Here is a 24,026-nt window from a genome sequence, read left to right as displayed (position 1 = left end):
TAAGCTCAGTGTGTTCTCTCTGTGCTTCTTGTTTGGGAGTCTCAGATCATGTGATTGCAGCAGAGAGTCATTTTAAGGTGCTCAACTGCTGTCTATAACGACTGTTCTTAAGAGAGGAAAAAGATTAAATGCTTCCCCCACCCCTCCCTGGCACATAAACTGCCCATTATTTCTCAGGATCTTCCTTCTCTCCTTGTCTCATAAAGGCCTTCTGACATGAAAGTTCCCAGTGGATGCCTCCTCTCCCAGGGAAGAAATAAAATCAGATCATAAAGTTAACCACTCTATGTTTACATGCTCCATTTCCTTGTGATTTGTCTTTTTAAAATCAAGAGTTGATTATGTGAATGAACTATCCTTTTTTCTGTTGTCTGAATCTCATTTATGTTGCAAAAACCTTAAGTGGTACATATTATAGTTTTTAGAATTAGCCACAAACTTGTGATACCACTTGTTTTTTCTACAGCCCTTCTTTAGAACATTAGCTTTTTTTCCCTAATGATTGTAAAATATATACATAACAATGGAACATAGCTATTTTTATTTTTATTATTTAAGCTATTTTTAAATGGAGCCCTGCAATGATTCTCTAAAGCCTCCCTGTTGTTATCTTTCCTTTCCTTTAGCTCAGTCCTTGGAAGCTGCCACAGGTTTATAACTTCCCTAGGTCTGGTAGTCTCATTGAAAGCAAAGATCATTTCCTGTGTTTAGGAGGCTATTTTACTAGAAATCAACATACCAGGTTACCTGTTAAAACTTTTGGCCTTGATCTAATTTGTGACTCTGTTCTTTGCCTGCATAGCCAGCTGGCAGTACCTACTTATTCTCCTGCAACATGTCTCTTTTCAGACCAGTTATGCTGTACCACCCAACTATCTTACCACCTTCCTTGTCTCTCTGTTTTCATTAAAGCCAAGTACATGAGTTCTTTTCATTGAGGCTCAGAATGACCGCTTCTAAGAGGTTAGAGAAATTTTGTAGTTCATCCCTTTTGTAGAATTGGCATCAAGACCCAAAGAGAGGAAGTAATTTTGGCAGAGGATATGTAGTGAATTAGTAGAAGAGTAGGATAAACTCCAGGTTATCTCATTGTGAGAATGGGGTTCTGGGACATTCTCTGTATTTTTATTGCATATAGTTACGGAAGAAATGGCAAAGAATGACAAAATTAATAAGCATAGAAAAAGTAAAAAGTTTTAAAAATACCCAAGTGCTCCAGCTGTAATTTTTTCTTTCTGGTCCCTGTTGATGTATCCATAGGGCTAGGGCCAGACTTTCAGAATCCTTTTGTTATTTCCTTCTTGAATGGTCTTTTTTTTTTTTTCCTAAGTGGCCTTTTAGAAGTCTTCTATCCCACTATCCCTGCCTCTACTTGGTTATGCAGGCTCCTCTTTCCATGGAAACCCTCCTTTTTCTTCAGGAGGCATGGATGGACAGAACTGGGAACCCTCTTACTCAGGATGGAGAAGGTCACCTCTTACATGTCATTCGCAGCCTTGGTCACAAAGCAGCTCTTCTGTAGAGCCATTCCTATGAGCTCTGGCCCGAGTTTAGGGAGGGGCCCTCTTATCTACCAATTCCTTCCTTGCATTATGGAGCCCAAGGGCCTTCAAATAAACAGAGGTACCTTGAAGTGTTAATATGGGATAAAAGAGCTCTCAATTTGTGTCTAAAACTATAGGAGACTTAGAGAGGGCCCCCTGAGAGCAGATTCCAATGCTCATCATTTCATGGCTTTATTTCTTTCACTTTGTGTCTTCCTCACCCCTCTCAGAGACACATGGTGGGAATCAGTTCATCTTCCTCTGAGGAGAAGGTGAGCAAGGAGAATAGAACACTGAACCTGCCAGTATCAAGATAGGACTGGAGTTCCTGACATATTTTCTTCTCTTCTCAGGCCTGCTGGAGGGCTCTATGGCATTGACAGCATGCCAGATCTACGCAGAAAGAAACCACTGCCACTTGTCAGTGATCTGGTGAGTGACTCTTTGCAGACTTACACTGTAGGCTTGAGGTATCCCCCATTGGGCCTTGGCATATTATCAGGACTGGTAGTGGTTCATTTAGTGACAAGTATTGGTCTGAAGATCTATCATCTAAAGCTTTACTAAGACTTAGTGATAAGACCTTAGTTAGACCTGTTCTACCTTACTCCCTCATTAGAGCCCTGGATTCCTCATTAGCTAAAAGTGACAGTATCCTCCTCCTAAGATAGATTTTTCTAGAGTATTTCTATGTCTCTAGTACTTAACTTAGTGTCTGACACTAAGAGGTAATGATAAAAAAATTGTGGAATTGAATTGAAACAAACTTAGAAGTTAAAGCTGATCTCAGGACTTCCAGAATGACTGGAAGATCCCATCTTGGGTCATGCCTCCTGAGGCAGGATCAACTCAAAGAATTTTCCATAGCCTAGTAGGTATGAAGTACCTACTACCTTCCTACGGGGCCCAGGCTTTCCCAGAGTCCTAGAGCTCTAAAGCTAGAATTTCAGTAAGACTTGAACCTCCTTTCTTATTACCATTTTCTGTTCCTGCTTCCCCCCTCACTTCAGTCTATTTTTTTTTAACCTATTGCTTTTCTCATTTCTGCTCTATTCCTTGTTCTTTTTTTCCCACCCAGTTTCTCTATCCTTAGTTGGCTGAATGGAATTATCCTCTGCCATTTTGTCTTGTTTTTTTTTTTTTCTTCCTTTCTTTCCTACTGCTTGTGTACCTTCTCCTTTCTCTTTTTCCTCCTTCCTATTCCTCTTACCTACCATCAAGCTGAAAATAAGTTCTGAAGTCATCTCTTTATTACTTTCTCTCATTATCTTCCATCTTTTTCTTCTCTTCCTACTTTTTCTCAACCTCTGCCCTCTACACTGTCTCTTGTACACCAGCCCCTCTTTGCTTAACTAGTTGGATAACAGTGACTTAGTCATTTCCTGCCCATACTCCATCTTTTAACCTTGCCTATATTTCACTTTTTGGCATAACTCTTCCTTATAGTAGAAGCTCTAGGCCCTGGACAGCTGACCGGGTTGAAGATAATTTTTAGTGAATAGAGGCCGAGGGGATTGGGATGTTATTCCCTACATCAATTAGACTACAGAGAAGAACCTTTCAGTTGCCTCTGCAAATGTTTTCATGCTCTTGGAGGTGGCTTTAACATTGTGTTGTTCCTTTCTCTGCTGTCCTCTGCACAGGCTATGGTGAGTGTCTCCAGAGTCCCTTTCTATCCTCTGTAAGAATCCACATCTCAAACCACCTGGGCCCCTCCCAACTGTTTCTCCTGCTTCGGCTGATACTATACCTCCTGTCTGCCCAATGTCTACTGCCTTAGGGAAACCATGTGCCTTTCCAGGGATTGTCCCTAAAGCTTGGGCTTAGCAGATATATTAGGTTCCTCTACACAAGAGCTTGGCTAGCAAAGCAGTCCCAGCTCTCAGACTTAATCCCCTGCCTTGATTGACTAAGGTTTATATTGCCCCTTTCACTTTCCAAGTGTCCTACTCATTTGAGCTGTTGGCCTCTGTAACCATCTGGGATTGTGTGGGTGTGGGGTGGTACCCAGGGATAAAGGATAGCATGGAATCATTCTCAGTGATGGTTCTAAGTATGATTCTGACATAATTTATTCTGTTCTTAATGATCTATTTTCTGCTCTAATTCTAAACTTGTCATTTTCCGTTGCCTTCCTATAAATGAGGGGTAGGAAACCAACCAATAGGGAAGGAAAGGGAAACTCTTTGGATGATAAGTACCCTATGAGAAGTGCCATTCTAACATTGTTAGAACAGTCCCCAAGGGTCTTGTGGTTTGGATCTTAACTTGAGACTCTTGTTGCTTATAACCCATGGGCAGTCCCTGTGAACAGTAAAATTAGAGAGAAGGTAGTCATTTGGTCACTGAAACTCGCTTCCTAGGACTTTGTCAGATCTTGGCAGTAGCCGAGGCTGACAACAGGTCTTCTCTCACAGTCATTGGTCCAGTCCCGGAAAGCAGGAATTACTTCTGCAATGGCTACACGTACCTCTCTGAAGGATGAAGAGCTGGTAAGTGACCCATGGGCTTTCATGAATCCACTGGCCTAAAAACTGGTTATCATCTTTATAACCATATTAACTGAGAATTCTAGAGTGTTAGACACACATCATTAATGAAACAGCTAAATGGCTTTGGGTCTGAGTTTTCCACACTGGAAGAGGCAAGGGGCTGGAACAGAGGTAAGCCCAAGTCTCACATTGGAGTATGTGGCCAGTGAACTGAAGGTTTTATGGTGGGACTAGTACCCTATTTCCCTAGGAAGTTTGAATGCTGAAAAAAGGTTCAGACATAGCATTCAAGTCAGATCACTCTTGGATGACAAGGAGCACATGACATCGAAGGGGTTTTTTTCTTCCAGTCTTGGCTATGGGCTGGGCCAGGGTAGAGTATCTCCTTTATTGCCAGAGGAGAAACCAGGGTCTTGATTGCCCTGCAAGGATCTCAGTTCTGGTATCTCTAGCAGAGACCTAAAGTTGTTGGTGGGTGATGGGGGTCTGTGTCTTTCAGAAATCCCATGTGTATAAGAAAACCCTGCAGGCCTTAATCTACCCAATCTCGTGCACCACACCCCACAACTTTGAAGTCTGGACAGCCACTACCCCAACCTACTGCTATGAGTGTGAAGGTCTGCTCTGGGGCATTGCCCGGCAGGGCATGCGCTGCAGCGAGTGTGGAGTCAAGTGCCATGAGAAGTGCCAAGATCTGCTCAATGCCGACTGCCTGCAGCGTGAGTGTCCCTGTGGTGAGAGGTGTAGAGCAGGGGGCAGCAGGGCCTCTCTGAAATAGTCTTGCAACAAAGAGCTAGGATGGCTAAACTGTCATTACTCTGGTCTACCTGATTATGAAGTTCTTTTTTTTTTTTTTTTTTTTCAAAGAAACTAGGGTCCTGAGTCAAAGGGCATTTCCTTTCCAAATAACAGGTCTTACTGCACTCTTGACTCCTTTAGGAAAATATATTTTGTGGTTTCTGTAGCCATTGGCAGAACTAGATCTCTTCTAGGATTCAGATGAACGAGAATCTGCTTGAGTACTATAACACACTGCAGTGGCCATATTGCCCAGATGACTAGAGCATTAATTGGGAACCAAAACTAATGAGAAGAGAGAGTTCTGTGAGGTTCCAGGCTTCACAGAAGAACTTCTTGAAGTACAGACTCTAGGACCTGGAGAAGGCAGCATTTTTTCCTTGCTTATAGAGGCAGCTTTTAGACAACAGTGTCAGGAACAGAAGCATCAAATGGATCAGGCAGAGAGGTCCCAGAGGAGAATGTGCCAGACTCCCAAGGCTCTGATTAAATAATTAAACAATTAAACAATTAAACAATTTGTGCTGCTATCATGGAATTGGGAGAATAGGCACTCAATGCCTGGGTGGCTCAGCAGTTGAGCATCTGCCTTTGGCTCAGGGCGTGATCCCGGGATCCAGGATCGAGTCCCACATTGGGCTCCCTGCTAGGAGACTGCTTCTCCCTCTGCCTGTGTCTCTGCCATTCTCTGTGTGTCTCTCATGAATAAATAAATAAATCTTTAAAAAAAACTTTTCCCAGAGCTATCCCAGTCTTTTTAAGCTTTTTCCATTTTTCAGTGACCTCTCCCAGGACTCATTCCTCAGCTTGACCCTTGGTCTGATCGGTGGCCTGTTGTTACTTACTTTCCATCTCTGGCCATCCTTCAGGGGCTGCAGAAAAGAGTTCTAAACATGGAGCTGAGGACCGGACCCAGAACATAATCATGGCGATGAAGGACCGCATGAAGATCCGAGAGCGGAATAAGCCAGAGATCTTTGAGGTTATCCGAGATGTCTTTACCGTGAGCAAAGTTGCCCATGTGCAACAGATGAAAACAGTGAAGCAGAGTGTACTGGATGGCACCTCCAAATGGTCAGCCAAAATTACCATCACTGGTGAGTAGACCACAGTTTGAGGGGACAGGAAGAGCCAGGTTGTGGGGAGGGACCTAGGGAAGAAGCATCCTGAGTTTGAGGGAGCAAGGAGCTAGAGAGAAAGAAGATAGAACTGAGGGAAGTGGGAGGGCCTCCCTCCTCTCCGAGACCCTGGAGCCATTAGATATTGGGAGAATAAGAGTAGCATCTACAAATAATATGAATGACAATGAAGGATTTGGTAACAATCTGATGTTATATACTGATATTACAAGAGCTGAAGGTGGAGGAAAGAAGGTAGGTAGGAGATCAGGAAATAGTTAAACTAGTGCTTACTAGTTGAGTGGGTGTGGCTGAAGCATGTACGTATCAAGACAGGGATAAGTGGTCAGTTAGGGCTCTGATGAGGAGGTGGGATTCTGGGCCTACCTTTGAGAGAAAGACTGGTGGCCCAGGACTAAGCGTAGCTGTGGAAGAATGAGATTGGCATTCGTTTGAAGGAGCAGATAGAGACTGCTCTAAGGTGGAGAACATATGAGTGGTGCTATGGAGGACTTCTGACTTCTAGAGCATACTGTAAAGCCTCCTCCTCTGTTATTTGGGTTGCAGTGGTGTGTGCCCAGGGCCTACAAGCCAAGGACAAGACAGGATCCAGTGACCCTTATGTGACTGTGCAAGTGGGCAAAACCAAGAAGCGTACCAAGACTATTTTTGGGAACCTGAATCCTGTTTGGGAAGAGAAGTTCCATTTGTAAGTCACAGAGGGCTTTGTCTTACCTGGGACTGTATGTATTTTAGAAGCAGCATTAAATCCTATTTTTCTTGGCTTGGATTCTAAGAGAGATGGGGCAGAGGCACTGAAGAAAACCCATTTCTTGCAGGCTTCAATTGACAGCAACCATTTATTTCCTGGGTTTCTTTGAATGGACTATTGTATCAGGGTTAGTTTATCCAGGCCTTGTCTTAACTAGGGCTATTAAAGGGGCCCATGGGTACTCCATACTGCTTTTTCTAGTATTAGAAAGATTTTCCTTCTGCTCAATGACGGCTAACCTATTGTGTATCTCTCAGCCTTGCCATCCTGCCTAGGAAGGATTAGACTCTTCTGGGGAGTTGGGAAGGAATATCTATGTCCTACAACTGGGTAATTCTGTCTTAAAGATAGAAATCGGGGATCTGGAGAAGTTTCCATTTCCTTTAAGAGGCTCTGCTTTTTTTCCTGCCTCAGCTCTGACTCCTGCTCCTTTTCCATTGTTTCACTTTATTACAGACTAGTTCATAAGACATTAAGGGATGGTTGTTGAAAAATGGCACGCTCTAGTCTACGACATGGACTAATGTTTGGAGAATCCAGATGCTTTGTTACACCAAGGCCTAGGACCAGGACTTAGAGTCTGAATTAGTCTAAGCAGCCTGGTTATGTAGAGACCTTTTTCTGTTGGCTTCTTGGAGAACTCATGTGGAAAGGGATTGGGGCCTAGTACAATGGGCCTCCACTCCAGAGGCAGCAGTTCGGGGGTGGGGGCAAACACAGTTTCTTTGAGAATCTGAGTGGTTTCTGCTTGAATTATTTTTATGATTAAATGAATTGACTCTGTAGTCACTTTTGCCTGCTTTTATCCAGTTAGCAAACACCGTATTAAACCTCTATTCCATACAAGACACTAGATGATATTGTGTATCTAAAATATGTAAGATGTGGAGCTCCTGAGTGACTCAGTCAGTTAAGCATCTGCCTTCAGCTCAGGTCATGATCCCGGGGCCCTAGGATCGAGCCCTGTGTTTGCCTTCCTACTCAGTGAGGAATCTGCTGCTCTCTCTCCTCCTACCCCTCCATCTGCTTGTGCTTGCTTACATGTACTCTCTCTCTCAAATAAATTAAATCTTAAAAAAAAAATGTGTAAGATAGTTCCTGCCTTCAAGAAGCTCCTTGTTGATTTGTCCATTTTTCAGTAGACCATTAGTTATATTATTTTAATGGAATGTGCAAAGATATTATGAGAACACAGAGAAAGAAGCAGCAAATTCTATCCAGTATAACTCTTGAATGAGGCAATAAGACCCAGTAAGCACCTGAGAGGGAAGGAGAGCATGGGGGTGTACCTGGCCAAACTCCTTTTCCATAGCAAACATCATAGAGAAAAATGACAGTTCAACTGGGTTTTAAAGAATGATTGAAGTTCACAAGCACTTACTTAGATAGATGGGAGGAGCTAGATGGAATCCTAAGCAGATATGACCAGGTCAACATATCATGACCAATAACACCTTGACTGGGAAGGGAACTAGCAGTTGCTACCTAGGGCTGTATAGCATTTGTCCACCTGTTGTTTGTATTAATACAGCTAGCTGTGGAGGTAATCAGAATTGATCCTAATTACTCACCCCCCCCCTCACTCTTCTTATGTCAAGGAAATAAGGACTGGATAATGGTATGTAGAGCCAACCAGGCTGACTAGGATAGTTTGACTCACTTGTGACTTTAGTACCACTATTCCCTGACTCCTCTCTTCCTCTGCAGAGGGACCAATCAAGGAGCACCCATTCCTAGTACTTCCATTTCCCTCCCAAAACTCCATCAAGGTCCCTAACAGAGCCGGCCTGTTTCTTTCACAGTGAGTGCCACAACTCTTCTGACCGCATTAAGGTACGTGTATGGGATGAGGATGATGACATCAAGTCAAGAGTAAAGCAACGGCTAAAGCGAGAGTCCGATGATTTCCTTGGCCAAACCATTATTGAGGTTCGGACACTGAGTGGCGAGATGGACGTCTGGTACAACTTGGGTAAGGAAAGAGGACCAGAGAAAGTTGCTGAGAAGGGACAGCATGAATGGAAAATCTAGGGAAAATCCTATCTACTAAAACCATGATGATTTTAGTCCCTACAGCATTCCTCTATACAGAGTCTGCCTTACCAACAGAGAACTGATCATGAGTAGAGATGGAGGACAGAAGAGTGGAAATGGCTGGAACTTACTCTGGCTGAACATTCTTCAGATTTCAGAAGCCTCTAATTTTCATGCTCACCTCTAATGTCTTTAGGTCCCTATTCTCTTAATGGCATAAGAGAATTTCTACGGGGAATATTTGGGGTATTTGTGGACGATGTGGTTGCTGAAGTAAGTTCACCCTATTAGGTGAACCCTTAGATCAGTGCCTCTTTTTGTTTGGGTTAAGCCAGGATGGAGGCTGTCTGTGCTATCTGTAGTTGCATTGGCATCAATCTCGGGTCTTCTTTTCTTCCTAGAGAAGAGGACAGATAAATCAGCTGTCTCAGGGGCTATCCGACTACAAATCAGTGTGGAGATCAAGGGAGAGGAGAAAGTAGCGCCATATCATGTGCAGTATACGTGTCTCCATGAGGTGAGCCAGCTGTTGGTAGATGGGGTGTCAGAAAACTGTGCTGGGAAGGGCCCTTGACAGTTTATGAGATTGCTGGATGGTTGAAGATCTGGGTCCTGTTTTTTATTCACTGTGTTAACCTGGACAGCCCAAGTAATAGTCCTAGCCTTAGTTTTCTTTCACTAATATAAAAACAGCCTATTGGGTCCACAGGAGGAACTATCAATGACTTGAAAGACAGAATTTCTTTGGAATTCTATTCACATTCTCCTGGACTTTACCACCAGATTTTGGTTTTGTTTTTGATATGTATTTAACTCTTCCCTTTTCTTTGTCTCCTGCAGAACCTTTTCCATTACCTCACAGACATTCAGGGTAGTGGAGGAGTCCTGATCCCTGAGGCTCGCGGAGACGATGCATGGAAGGTGTACTTTGATGAGACTGCCCAAGAAATTGTGGATGAATTTGCCATGCGCTATGGCATCGAGTCCATATATCAGGCCATGACGTGAGACTCTCCTGGGGCTTTGGGAAGTGGTGGCTAACTTTTGGGGAGGCTAATGAAGGTACACTGAGAGAGTGAACAAGTCCTTAGTGGGATAGAATGCAATGACTTGCTGCTTTCCTCCCTGAGCAGAGGTGAGGCAAATCTATACCCCAAGGCAAAGAAAAACATATGTATAAAGGGAGTATGTTTATCATTAATTCAAGTAGAAGGTATTTATCTGACTCCCCCACAGATCAGAGATAAGAGGGGCAGAGGGCATAAGAGAGTATGCCAGGACAAACTTGCCCAAACATCACATGCCTGAGGAAGTACCACATGTGTGCTTATGTATATTTGTGTGATAGACAAGCTTTCATAGGTTGGCCCAGATGTCACAGAGGTCACTAAACTATAGGGAAAGCAGCTGTATCTGGAGTTGACCAAGACTCCTATGCTAGAAATTTTTGCCTACTATGAGAAGAGGTATTGTTTGTGTATTGCTGAGGCTGCCACTAGAGCTGTGCTCAGGAAGCGGCCCCAGGTAAGCAGAGGATAACTATTGCCTTGGATGTGCTTCATTTATTCTATAGACTTTTATCAAGTTCCTTCTATGTGTCATACATTGTGCTAGGTGCTGAGAACACAAAGATGAATAAGATAGAGCCTCTGTGCTTGGGGAACTCAGTCTAGTAGGAAAGAGAGACTAGTAAACAAACAATTACAGTATAATTTGATAAGTACTATGATAGAAGTAATAACAGGATATTATGAGAGCATCAAAATTTTAGGGGAGGCATGTAAGAGAAGCCATTAAAGAGTTGATATTTGAGCTGAGTCTTGAAGAATAAGAAAGGTAGAAAAGCATTTCTGGTAGTGCATGTGCTAGAGTACTTAGATATAGCCAACCATAGAATATTCAAGGAATTACAAGTTCATTATAGATGGAGAGAAGAAATATGGTGAGGGATGTGGTTTGAGAATGGCTTCACTACCATTCTTACTCTGTTTATTCTCCCTGTATGATCTCCTCCAAACCTATGACCTTAACCGTTACTTCTGGGCTAGGGACTCCCAATTTCTTTTTCCAAATCACACCCTTTCCTGAATTTCAGATCATTGTCAGCTGCTTCCTCAGTATGGCTAAATTTCAAATCAACATCATTTCCACCAAATACTTGATATCTTCCTTTATTTCCTATTTTAGTAAATGGAACAATTTTCTGTGCAGGTGTCCACACAAATTTAGGAATCAGCCTAAACTTTTCAATATTAATTACTACTTCTTTAACTCTCAACATGCAAACTCTAAAACCTGGATTCTATTTCCTAAAAATGTTTTTAATCTATCACTGTTGCTATAGCACAATAATAATGGTAATAATAACAGGCTCCCTTGTGCATTTACTTATGTCCCAGGCACTGGCTTAAGCACTTTATGAATTTTAACTCATTTAATTCTCATATTAACCCTATGAGGGGTATCATTATCTTTCCCATTTTATAGGTAGGAAAACAGGCATAGAGAAGCTTAAGTAATTTATCCAAAGTCACTGAGTAAATGGTAGAGCTGAGATTCAAACCCACTCTTGCTCTAGAGTCTGTATTTTTAACCATTTCTCTGTTCCATTTAGTGCCTCATTGTTTCTTTTCTGAATGATTGCAGTAACTCTTCAACTGCTCTTTCTTTCCTAGTCTTATCTCTTTCCAAGCCTTCTTTTCCAATTTATCATCAAAGGGACCTTTCTGAAAGACTAATCTGATCACACTGTGCCTCATATTAAAATTTACCATGGTATTGAGGATAAACTCTTCTGTTAACTATTCTATGCCTCGCTTCTCTCATTTATTGGTCTTTCTCTATCAAACACCTGAACAGTAGCCATAACTAAGGTTTCCCAAATGAATCAACCTCATGAATATATTTGTCTTTGCAATTCAGTTTGCCTTTGCTTGCATATTCTCCATTTGATTATTTACTACTAATCCTTTAAGACTTTGTTCAACCCTCTCTTCTTTGAGAAGCCTTATTCTAATCCCTTTCAGCCCCCAGCCATTCTGATTGAGGTGATCATCTTGTATGTTTTTACAGTGGTTTTGTATAGCATGCCTTGGCTTATTGACTTTCTGAAACTTGCTTTTTCTGCCAGGCTATCACATATTTGGATTCTAGCACCTAGCACAGGGCCTGGCACGTGGTAGGCATTCATTGATTGTATATTTGAATGAATAAATTATGAAGATCCTTGTACGCCAAGGTGATTAGAAGTTTATACATACCAGTGAGCTCTTTTAATTACTTGGTTTTTGCTGCAAATCCTGAAGAGTCTTTGAGGCTGATGATGCTATTTTTCAGGCACTTTGCATGTTTGTCATCCAAGTACATGTGTCCTGGTGTGCCTGCAGTGATGAGCACCTTATTGGCCAACATCAATGCCTACTATGCCCATACAACTGCCTCTACCAACGTCTCTGCATCTGATCGCTTTGCAGCCTCCAACTTTGGGGTGAGTGTGATGTAAAAATATACTTACTCATTTGTTATCAGTTAATAAAATTTGATTTTTCCCAGTGGGTATTACAGAGTTGTTTGATTTGCCTAAAATTCAGAGAGCTGCCACGTAGATTAACTAGTTTCCTTATGGGTATGTAGACTATGCTGATAGACTATCCTTATTTCATTATAGATAGGTAGACCTACTAATGAATTCTCCTCAGACATGGATAAATGAGAGAAAGTGGAATAGCATCACTGTGGTTATGGGAGTGCCACCTGGGCTCAAGCAGAACCTCTCTAGGCCAAGAATTTGGTTGAGTCACCATAGTCCTTAGTCCTGCAAGTCCACAAGTGGACCTTTCTTAACATCATTTTGTTTCACTCTGACTCATACCACTCAAAACTGATGTCTAAGTGAAGATACCAGTATATTCCTGAGCCTGTCCCATCTCCTAGTGTTTGGACTATTTACCCTATCTAGGATATGTCCTTTCCTTGTTTTAAGTCACTTGAGAAGTTGAATCTTTATTTGGAATGTCACCTGACATAAGTTCAGTATAAACTGAATGAAATATCTTTGACCCACCACAAAGATTACCTCTTTAGGAATAATATTACTGATACTCCCAAGTCTACTGGGTCTCTGAGCCCTGTTTTTTGTTAGTAACCACCTTCTCTTATTTTGATAGAGTCTATGGATAATTAACATCATTGATTAACCTACTCAAATATGTATTCCATTATCTTATCCCATTATGTATATTTACTTAAGACCTAATGATCTATAATATAATCAATATATGAATTCTAGGAGTGCTATACCAACAGCCTATATAACATGTGATTCCACATTTAATTAGACCTTTTCTATAAAAATCAACTATTAAAAGTGTGTATTACTTATTTTAACATTAAAAAAGTATAAACTAAGGAAAATGATGTGGAACATGGTTTAGAGAGATACTCAGGTCTGCTTGATCACCTTCCAAATGAATCACTATTCCTCCTCTTACCATTACTGGTAGGCTGTGGCTATTTAACTGGTAAGAGCTACCTCAAGGTAAGTCACGAGACCACAGACTCAGGAACAAGTTGGAGAATGTGTTTTGAATTTCCTTTTATTTGACTCAGAGAAGTTAGAGTCCCAAAAGGATGAAGGTACATGGGTCATCTCCTGTTGACTCTTATATAGAAAGAGTTGTTTCCTCATCCAGAGATGGTTTTGCTTCTGCTACAGTCTAGGGAACTCAGATTATTTCTCTCTTCCCTATTATTTCCTACCCTCAGAAAGAGAGATTTGTAAAACTACTGGACCAGCTGCACAACTCACTGAGGATTGACCTCTCTACCTACAGGGTGAGTGAAGACATGATTGTGAGTTGGAAAAACAGATAATATCAAGCTCTGTCTAGGGAGACTCTAGTCCAATCTTGGCTATAAAGATTGAAGGCAAGAAAAATTGGTCCCTGTCATCACACCTACATAAATGGCCAGTGCCACTGATGTCTGTGGTTCTTCAAATTCCAAGGACCGTGCATGCAGTGTGTAAATAGTAGCAGGTGTGGCTGATTTTTTTTTTTTTTTAATGGGTAGTTGGCTTTCCAACCACACTGATGTCTCTTTATCAAACTTTCTGATGACATTCTCATTAGGGAGTCTCCTGAGGATAATCTCTTCCAGAAATGCCCCTTTAAAAATTAGATACATATATTTCTTTTTTGTATTTTTCCATATTCTCCTTAGTTTTCAAGGGAGGTATGAGAATTTGGCTAAGGGGAAAGAAAGAGTAGCTTGGCTTGGGCAAGTTATTTGTAGCAGAGGTCATGTCCATTCCTAGAATGGAGAGAGGAAATAGATTTACTAGGAGGGTGGGTACCTGGGACAGGGCAGGACAGGAAAATAGGCAGTTTCCCAATTCTTCCTAAGTTAGATCTTCTTAGAATGGCTTTGTTACTTGCTTTAAAGTGAATTTCCAGAACAGGCAATATATACACATTAAAAAGTAAGTATAAAAATAACCTCAAAGTCAAAAAGAAGTAGAGTTTTAATTATCTGCAATTTCAGTGTCCTCCATTTGCATGAATAATGGAGAGTTGACTGTGTATCTTATATTTGGCATATAAGTAGCCATTTAAAGGTTTAAAAAAGCAACCCTTAAAATGGAGAGTGGCTCAATATCTCCCTTCAGCTCTCCTTGGCAGCTTCCTCCTAAAACTCTTGCCAAGGGGAATGAAGTGAGGTATGGTGGGAAGGTCCTAAGGAACTCAATCCAAAGCAGATCTGCTCAGAGCTCTGCCATTTTCATTTTCTGGCTCTGAAATGTGGAATAGATAGGGTCTCTTGCATAGAAAGTATATATATCCTTGATCTCAGTCTGGTCTATAGTGTGACTCCACTTATATTGTGGAATATACAGATACATTGTAACTTTTGAAGAACTTTTGAACTTTTGGGTATAAGAATCTTCATCCAAGAAAAGTAACCAAGAAAAGTGTGTGTATATAAGTGTATATGTGTCTCTGTGTTGATTTGTGCAAATGCTCACACATTGCAGGGGAAGTAGGGCTGGTGTAGTAAATGTTGTTTTCGGGGCTGGGGATTATTAACCCCTTGTTTTGGCAAGAGCCTCTCTGTGTCAGTAGAAAATAGAGAAAGACCTGTAGTTACAGCTTTTTTGTTCAGCTTAACTGGGGAAAATCCCAGTGGGTAGCAGTTAAGGAAGCTTTTTATGTCATTGCTTTTGGCAAGGAAGGCTGTCATATTTCTCTGTTCCTTTCTTAAATGTGCTTGATTTGCAACAGAATAATTTCCCTGCTGGAAGCCCTGAGCGGCTTCAGGACTTGAAGTCAACAGTGGATTTGCTGACCAGCATTACTTTCTTCAGAATGAAGGTAAGAGATAAACTGGGCTAGATGATGGTGGACTGGGCACCTGGGCATGGGAACATGGAGAATAAGAATCATTGGGCACAATCTGAGGCTATGGTATTCATCACCTCTAAGTCCACATTTCCATACACCTGTCCCCTGGGTTACATCTGAGAAGACCATGGATCAACAGGGATGGGCTGGGTGTTTCTGTCAATCTGGTATCCTAGCAATTTCATCCTAGGGCAAGGTCCAGGGACCCATCGAGAGATGATGGGATCTGGAGTAGTTTGAGGGGAATTCTAGGAAGAGATCCCACTCAGATGAAGAGGACCATGGGCCCATATTTCTTTTATTAATTGGCAGGTACAAGAACTGCAGAGCCCTCCAAGAGCCAGTCAAGTGGTAAAGGATTGTGTGAAGGCCTGTTTGAACTCCACATATGAGTATATCTTCAACAACTGCCATGACTTGTATAGTCGCCAGTACCAGCTGGTAAGAGGTTCAAGATCAGGAGGGACTGTCAGTAGCTCTTGGATCCTCAGTTTTTCTTTACTGTGGTTATGGTGGAAGGGAGCTCAAGACAAAGTCCTTGATGTTCTTGAGGGTGAATAAAGTGTAGAGTGAGGACCTTCAAGACCATGTGAGGCATTTGTGGATTGATAAAGCACCATTGGACAAGATGTGACATAACTGAGTTGAACAGAAGTGGCAACAGTAAGTTTTAGTTTGGTACTAATGTAAGTGACCAAAATTTCAGCAGTCTTAGGGGGTGAGTAGGTGAATTCTCAGTCCATCTCAAAATCTGTTTTCTCCCCCAAGCTTAATTTGTTCCAGGCTGCCTTCCTCTGAGATCCATAGCTGTCTCTCTACTGGCTTGTGGAAGTTTTATTTTCCCTCTGACCACTTCTTTCTGCACTGCATGGTCTTCTGAGATATATCCATCAGCTGACTATCAAGGCTGACTCTATCCTTCTGTGAGGCTGAGCTGCTTCACCTGTTTTACGCTGACATCCTAACCTAATACCTGGTGACTATGTCTATTTCTCTAGATCCTTCCAAATAGTATCTTTTATTTTCTCATTTCAAAGCCAAGACTTCTTTTTGGGTCTAGGACAGGATTAGGGTTTCTGTCTTAATAATTCTTGCAGACCATACATTTGCAAAACAGATTTCCTTTAGTCCAATAAATATGTATTGCATTGAATCAGGTCTGAGGAAAGCATAGTGCTCCTTCAATAAGTCCATAAGCATATATATCACTCTAATGAAAGCAGTCTGTTTGAAGTGCCTTGAAAGGAGAATAAAATTAAAGGAATTCCAAGAAGAAAGAAGTCACTTTTGATCAGGTATTGGGAAAAGCTACATAAAACACAGGCGTTTGACATATACCTTAAAAGGCAGTAGGACTTGGACAGGAAATGATGGGAGGACAACTTAAATCTCTTGGACATTTATTTACCCTTTGGTGAATATATCCAGTTTGTAATGCTTCCTTGGAACACCTCAGTAAAGACTAAAATCTGATTCACACTGCCTTCTCCTGTTCCCAAGTGTATTTTTTGTGCCAACCCTATCTTTAAGGCTTCCTCCTTTTACGTTTTGTAAAACATACCATTTATTCTGAAATTCATGGGAGATTTTCCCGGGGCCTTTGTTTAGCTAGCCACACTCTGGACTCCTGTTACTCATCTATGGTTGGGGAAGACACTGTTCTCAGCTTTGAAGATACTGTTGTCAGCTTTGATTTTTCAACTATGCAGGGATCTATCTGAATAGTCTCTATTCCCTAAATGAGATGAACCTGGACTTTGAAAGAGAGTTTATAAACCATTCAGGCACTTTATTTAGCCTTTGAATTTTACCAACTTTTTTACTCATTTTTCTCAGTATATTTACACTGAAGTTAACCATTGGTGTCTTTTTTTCCCTTCTACTCACCTTTAGTCATTGGTTCATTCATCCATCTCTTCCCTTAACAAATTGAACATGTAGGGATATAAAGTTGGTTAAGACACATCTCTTTTTTGGCAAGCTCATTGTTTGTTGGGGGGTAGGGACACAAATTACTAGATTTATTGTTTTTTATTTAGTATTACTGCATTTCACTGTAGTTGCCAAAGGTTCATGGAGGGTGTTCTGGGAACCCAGAAGAGAGGCATCTAACCAGACCAGGGGTATCAGGAAAAACTTTTCAGAAAAGGTAAAGCTCAACCTGAATTTTTTTTTTTAATTTTTATTTATTTATGATAGTCACAGAGAGAGAGAGAGAGAGAGAGAGAGAGAGGCAGAGACACAGACAGAGGGAGAAGCAGGCTCCATGCACCGGGAGCCCGATGTGGGATTCGATCCCGGGTCTCCAGGATCGCGCCCTGGGCCAAAGGCAGGCGCCAAACCACTGCGCCACTCAAGAATCCCTCAACCTGAATTTTGAGGAATGAGTAGGAGTTGGCTAATGAAAGGGGTTGGGGAAGAGAGGGATACCAGATAGAGGTAGTGGAACATTTGGAGGCACAGAATTGTGAATGAGTATGTTAATTTGAAGAAATATAAGCAATTTAATTAGAGTAGTTACAGTGCCAGGCTTTAGAGTTCAGCTATCTGGGATCAGATCTTGGTACTACTACTTATAGCTACACAACCTTGGGCAAGTCATATAACCTCACTGCCTTCAGTCTCCTTTTCAGTCAAATGAAGATGACAATTTCTACCCAATGGAGTTGTTGGGAGGATTAAATGAAATAATGCATGTAAAGTTCTTAGGGTGCCTGGCACCTAATAAGCACTAAGTAAGTGGTGGTGGGGGGGTGGTAATGGCTATAAGGAAAGAGAATTGGTAAGATGTGGGGTTGTGAGAGAGGTCATATCCTGAAGGCCTTTTGTGTCAAGGAGTGGAGTTTAAACTTATTGAAGGCCTTGACTGAAGGGCATTGAAGGCAGAGGAGTCACACTGTGAGATTCTTCTTGCAGAAAGATTACTACTGTGGAAGAGGACTGGAATGCAGATTAAAGACCAATTAGGAGACCATCGAATAATAAGGATAGATAGTGGCAGAAAAAGTTGAAGAGATGTATTTAAGTGATATTAAGCAGGCGGAATCCACATTCTGTGGGTGCTGTCCTGGTTTCTAGTAACTTCCTTGTAATACAGGCTTATTAAGGACTGTGGAAACTGCGATGACATCCCACGTAAAAGTCCTATTCCTCTTCTTCTGGATAGTTCCAACTTTGCTTCTGTCCTGCTGAGAGATAAATGTCCATTCCAGTGTCTGTGCAGTGTCCCCTACTTGTCCTGTGTAGGATCTGAATGTAGAGTTTTCCTGAGATTCACCACTGTATTCCTTTACCTCTACCCAACCAAGTCTTTTTTCTTCCCCCATCTTTACTGGGATATAATTGACACATAACATTGTGTAAGTTTAAGGTGTACAATGTAATGATTTGATACAAGTATATATTGTGAGAGGTTTACCACTGTAAGGTCTGCACCTCACATAATTATCATAATTGGTTGTTACAGTGAGAACATTAAAGCTCTACCCTTATAGCATTTTTCCAGTATATAGTACAGTACTGTTAGCTGTAGTCAACCATGCTGTACTGTAGATCCCCAGAACTTACTCATCTGAACTGACCGGCATCTTATCATTTCCCCTACCCCTCATCTTCTGCCAAATACCATTCCACTCTTTCTATGGGTTTGATGTTTTTAGATTTTTTCATAGAAATGAGATCACACAGTATTTATCTCTCTTTCTTGACTTATTTAATTTAGCATAATGCCTTCAAGGTCCATCATGTTATTACACATGACAGGTTTTCCTTCTTTTTATGGCTGAGCAATAATTTGCTATATTTATATACCACATTTTTTTAATCCATTCATCTACTGGTGAACAATTAGGTTGTTTCCATGTCTTGGCTCTTGTGAATAATGCTACAATAAACATGGAGGTTCTAATATCTCTTTAAGATAGTTATTTCATTTCCTTTAAATATATACCTAGAAGTGGGATTGCTGAATCATAGGGTAGTTTTCTTTTTAATTTTTTGAGGAACTTCCAGTACTGTTTTCCATAGTGGCTCTACCAATTTACATTTCCTGCCAGCAGTGCACCAGGATTCCCTTTTCTCCATATCCTGGCCAGCATTTGTTATCTCCTACCTTTTTTAAAATATTTATTCTAACAGGTGTGAGGTGACCTCTCTTTGTGGTTTTATTTGCATTTTCCTGACATTTAGTGATATTAAGTATTCTTTATGTATTTGCTGGGCATTTGTTGTTGTTTGTTTGTTGGTTTATTTGAGGGGGTTGGGGGTGGACAAAGAGGGGAGGGCCAGAGGGATAAGGACAACAGACTCCCTGCTGAGTGGGAAGCCCAATGCAGGGTTCCCTCCCAGAACCCTGAGATCATGACCTGAGCCAAAGTCAGGTCTTTAACTGACTGAGCCATCCAGGTACCCCTTGCTGGGCATTTGTATGTCTTCTTTGGAGAAATGTCTATTCAAGTTTTCTACCTATTTTTAAATCAGAATCTTTTTTTTCTGCTAATATTTTGGATATTATATTTTGGATATTCATCCCTTACCAGATATGGTTGGCAAATGTTTTCTCCCATTCTGTAGGTTGCCTTTTCATTTTGTTGATTGTTTCTTTTTGCTCTACAGAAACTTTTTAGTTTGATGTAGTTTCAAATGTTGATTTTTGCTTTTGATGTTTGTATTTTTGGTGTCATACCCAAAAAATCATTGCCAAGACCATTGTCAAGGAGCTTTTTCCCCAATGTTTTCTTCTGGGAGTTTTACGATTTCAAGTCTTGTATTTAAGTCCCTAATCCATTTGGTGTTAATTTTTGTGAGTGATATAAGATAGGGGTCCAGGTTCATTCTTTTGCATGTGAATATCCAGTTATCCCAGCACCATTTATTGAAGAAACTATCCTGTCTCCATTGAATATTCTTGGCTCCTCAGACCTTTTCTTATCCAGCTAGGCAAATACCTTCCTAGATATAGTTCTTCCTCTTAATAGCATTCATGAGGTTAAGGGAAGTTCTAAACCCACTGAAGGTTGGAGCAGTTGCATGCTAGGTCTGTGCAGTAGCTCCTGTAGAACTTGAAGATGAGATGTATATATATGTGTGTGTATGATGATGTAGGGGAGGTGTCACAGGAGACTGCCAGTAGGGGTCACACAGAACTAGACCTATTTAGTGAGGTTGGAGGGGCAACTTACTTTGGCTGAGGAGTCACTATACTCACAGCTACTGAGAGAATGAGGAAGGGGGACAGGCATTCTTATGTCTCCTAGACTGATGAAGTTTATCATATCATATCTCCCCTGGAGCTGGGGAGAGAAGTTCTCTTGGATGGACTCTCTGTGTATGAGGACCTCCCAACAGTCACCCCTCTGACAGAACATAGGCAGTTTTGAGGAAGATGGGCCCTAGGAGAAGAATGGTACCTGATTCTAGAGGAAGGGGTATGGGTAAGGGATGAGAAAGAGGAAGATTGGAGACATTCTCTGCATTCTACTCTGACTCTCACTATCTCCTTTGGAACAAGAAACAGGAGCTACCTCCAGAGGAACAAGGACCCAGTATTCGGAACCTGGATTTTTGGCCCAAACTCATCACGCTCATTGTGTCAATCATAGAGGAAGATAAGAATTCCTACACACTCGTTCTGAACCAGTGCGTATCAACCCACTTGGCCCTCTGTGGTTGGTGGTTGGCTTGTTGATCTGTCTAACAGCCTCTTTCTTTCCTATCTCTGTGTGTTTGCAGTGCCACCTCTTCCTCCTGTACGTCCATCTGTCCCTCTGTCCTTGTATCTGTTTGAGTAACTGTTTCTGGAGACAGGTGTGGAAATGTAATGGGGGGCCCTGCCCAGACTGAGCCAGCCTCCCTGGAGTGAGAGGCCCCTGGGAATGGCTACCATAGGAGTCCCAGGGGATCCAGAGACCATGTGTGTATGTGTCTGTCCACTGTGAATAAAGTGGGCTTTCTGATGCCCACCTCCTTGCACTTTCTCGTCCATCTTCTTTACCCTGGGCCTGCCTTCTAGCCTCAACTCCTCCTCTGGGCCTCAAATCCCTACTTCCTGGGCATCCTCTTCCCTGGACCCAACTTGCCTGAGGAAATCCTTTGCCCCCACTTGTCCTTCCACTGGCTCCTAGGTCCCTTTTCTCCAGATTGAGCCTAGTCCTGTTTCCCAGGCTTCTCCTCTCTTCAACTTGACCTCTATGAGATTAGGCACATTAGCTTTGGAATCAGTCAAATCAAATAGTTCTTGCTTTTTCTCTGACTGTGGCTTCTTCCATCATCCAGGTTTCCTCAGGAATTGAATGTGGGAAAAGTCAGCGCAGAAGTGATGTGGCAGCTCTTTGCCCAAGACATGAAATATGCACTGGAGGGTAAGGGTGTGCCCAAGGCAATGGGCTGTAGGCCTCCAGCCCAAGCACCTTGTTTTCTATCCCTTTACTCTCCCAGACAATTACAAATTCTGGGTGCATGGTATGGTGAGAAAAGAGAAATTTCAGGCCTACCCCTTAGGAGTCCTTAGGTAGGCAGAGGTTCAGCTAAATTAATAATAGAAATGTCTGTGTAGATATGGATTTTCCCTTCCAGCTTTAGAGCAAGTGCCTGTTTAAGACTTTCGCCAGCACAAAGATCAACTCTTCCTATGCTGAGTATTCTCAAGTGGCCCCCTCCCTGGATTATGAAACATCTTATGAGGTTTATCCTTATAGTCTTAAAGAATCATAGAACCTAATACACAGATAAGATTATTTTCTCTTATTAGAGACTGCCTGGCCTGGCTTTCCTTAAAAGCTGTTCTAGATTGGTATGACGGAGCCAGAAAGATACTCCTTCCCTCTCTTCTCATATAAAGCAGAATCATGGAAAAATTATTATTCATCTTGTTCATTCAGCTTATTCTTTTATTCATTTCCCACTTTGGTTCACAAAGATACCACAGTCTGCCTGTATCCAGTCTTCCCGTTTGTACCCTTCTGTGTTCACTTATTTAGTTGCCATTCTCGTTGTCTTTATATGTTAGTCTGTCTCCTCAATCTGTACAAGTGGACCTAAAAGGAAGGGGAGCAGTCTGAGGCAAGGACAAAGCAGAGTTAGGATTTTTTATGTTGGTGGAGTGGCAGGGAAAATGGGTAACCCTCAGACTTAAACTTCTGAGGTTTAGGAGCAGTAAGTTTTGAGGTCTAAAGAAACCTTGAAGATCTGTGTTAAGTTTGAGACAGCCAGAGACTGGACATGCATCTTCTGTAACTCTGCCCCAGAGCAGTGGCTCCCTCTTGCCCACACCGGTTCAAGCTTGTGGCTGTAGCCCAGGCCTTACTTAGCCTTTTAGGTCAGTGAAGAAGTCACTTGTCCCCTCTGCAAGTAGCACTAAGCAAGCCTAAAAGGGGGAGCGGGGGTATAGTGGTAGCATGGTCCCAGTTCTTAAAGAAGCTCAGCTCTGGTGGGGTTTTTCTTTTTTGGGGGTGGGGGGAGATAAATACCCCTGAAAAGTGAATCAATTTCACAAGACAGATAGTATGAGGTAGGGCAGGGGTTTTCAAACAGGTATCTTAGGAGCTAAGTGAAAAGGGAATACCTGGGTGAGAGAAGAGAGGACTACTAGGCTTCAGGCCTTTTACCTGGTGCTAGTTAAGTCAGTTCTGCTTTTATCAATCTTACATGGAGTTCTAGGTGAGATTTCTTTTGAAGGGGGAGTTCTGCTATTGTTTACAACAAACACAAAAGGATTGAAAGCTGCTTTAAAAAAATAATGTTGACCTGGTTTCAAATCTCACTTTCATCACCTAATCAGCAATATGTTCTTAGACCAATTTTTGTGAACTTGCATTTTTTATCCATAAAATCTGTTTCATTGAGCTGACGAAGTAACATGTAACATACTTAGCATATTGCTTGGCATTTACTTGGCACTGAATACATCTTACTAAAGACAGTAAGAAACCCCATAGGCTCATGAGCAAAGATGCAGTGTGAGCCAAATAGCATTTTTTTGTTTTTGAGAGAGTGTGTGTGGGTGGGAGGAGCAGAGGGAGAGGGATCCCTGGGTGGCTCAGTGGTTGAGCATCTGCCTTTGGCTCAAGGCATGATCCCGATCTGGAGATCAAGTTCCACATTGGGCTCCCTGCGAGGAGCCTGCTTCTCCCTCTGCCTATGTCTTTGCCTCTCTCTCTCTCTCTCTCTCTCTCTCTCTCTCTGTCTCTCATGAATAAATAAGTAAAATTAAAAAAAAAATTATCTTTCTCCCCCTCTTTTTAAGATTTTATTTATTTATTCATGAGAAGCAGAAAGAGAATTTTAAGCAGTTTCTGTAACCAGTGCAGAGCCCCATACAGGGCTCAATCTCATGACCCTGAGATTATGACCTGAGCTAAAACCAAGAGGCAGACACTTAACTGACTGAGCCACCCAAGCACCCTACACAGTAGCATTTTTATAAGATTTCACCTCAGTGGAAAATGGGGCACCTGGAACAAGGAGAGATTAGAAACAGGGACTGCAAATGATATTGTAGTAATTTAGGGCTGAGGGAATGGGGTTGGGATTAGAGCAGAGAATTGGAAAGGGAAGAATGGGTTTTGATAGCCACTGGAAGTTGTAACAAGACTTCATGATTGTCAGAAAGTGGAGAGCAAGAGAATGGGAAGAGTTTGGAGACTGGGATGATAAAAGGATAGTGTTGACTTCAACTGTGAAAATGCTATCATTCGCCCAATTTTTTTAAGTCCGTTTTATTGAGGTATAATATACATACATAAAATGAAAATACCCTGAGTATAATTTGATGAGTTTGACAAATATACACCCTTGTATAACCACTATCCTAATTAAAATACGGAACAAAGTTTCTTATGTCCTTTGGCAGCAGATCCTCAGCCCATTCACTT

General features: G+C 41.7%; 1 protein-coding gene across 33 annotated transcripts in view; it reads left to right on the top strand.

The window, feature by feature from the left end:
• UNC13B (unc-13 homolog B) overlaps window positions 1–24,026 on the top strand; it is a 245,728-nt gene that overhangs the window by 209,666 nt on the left and 12,036 nt on the right. For 19 of the 33 annotated variants that reach the window (XM_072728005.1, XM_072728015.1, XM_072728001.1 and 16 more), the window contains 14 exons: window positions 1,898–1,976; window positions 3,962–4,036; window positions 4,536–4,755; window positions 5,704–5,931; window positions 6,520–6,661; window positions 8,527–8,696; window positions 9,160–9,275; window positions 9,599–9,762; window positions 12,095–12,245; window positions 13,523–13,591; window positions 15,037–15,126; window positions 15,469–15,597; window positions 20,666–20,793; window positions 21,430–21,515. In XM_072728005.1, coding sequence (XP_072584106.1) covers window positions 1,898–1,976; window positions 3,962–4,036; window positions 4,536–4,755; window positions 5,704–5,931; window positions 6,520–6,661; window positions 8,527–8,696; window positions 9,160–9,275; window positions 9,599–9,762; window positions 12,095–12,245; window positions 13,523–13,591; window positions 15,037–15,126; window positions 15,469–15,597; window positions 20,666–20,793; window positions 21,430–21,515 — 1,847 coding nt within the window. Of the gene's footprint in view, window positions 1–1,774; window positions 1,817–1,897; window positions 1,977–3,961; window positions 4,037–4,535; window positions 4,756–5,703; window positions 5,932–6,519; window positions 6,662–8,526; window positions 8,697–9,159; window positions 9,276–9,598; window positions 9,763–12,094; window positions 12,246–13,522; window positions 13,592–15,036; window positions 15,127–15,468; window positions 15,598–20,665; window positions 20,794–20,886; window positions 21,051–21,429; window positions 21,516–24,026 lie in introns of those variants that run through there. The other 14 variants (XM_072727998.1, XM_072727995.1, XM_072727996.1 and 11 more) reach the window with 2 other exon arrangements.

This window comes from Vulpes vulpes, chromosome 12 (genome assembly GCF_048418805.1).
Source record: "Vulpes vulpes isolate BD-2025 chromosome 12, VulVul3, whole genome shotgun sequence".
NCBI classification, from domain to species: Eukaryota; Metazoa; Chordata; class Mammalia; order Carnivora; family Canidae; genus Vulpes; species Vulpes vulpes.
Note: the sequence above shows the minus strand (reverse complement) of the source record. Positions and strands in the feature narration are given on the sequence as shown.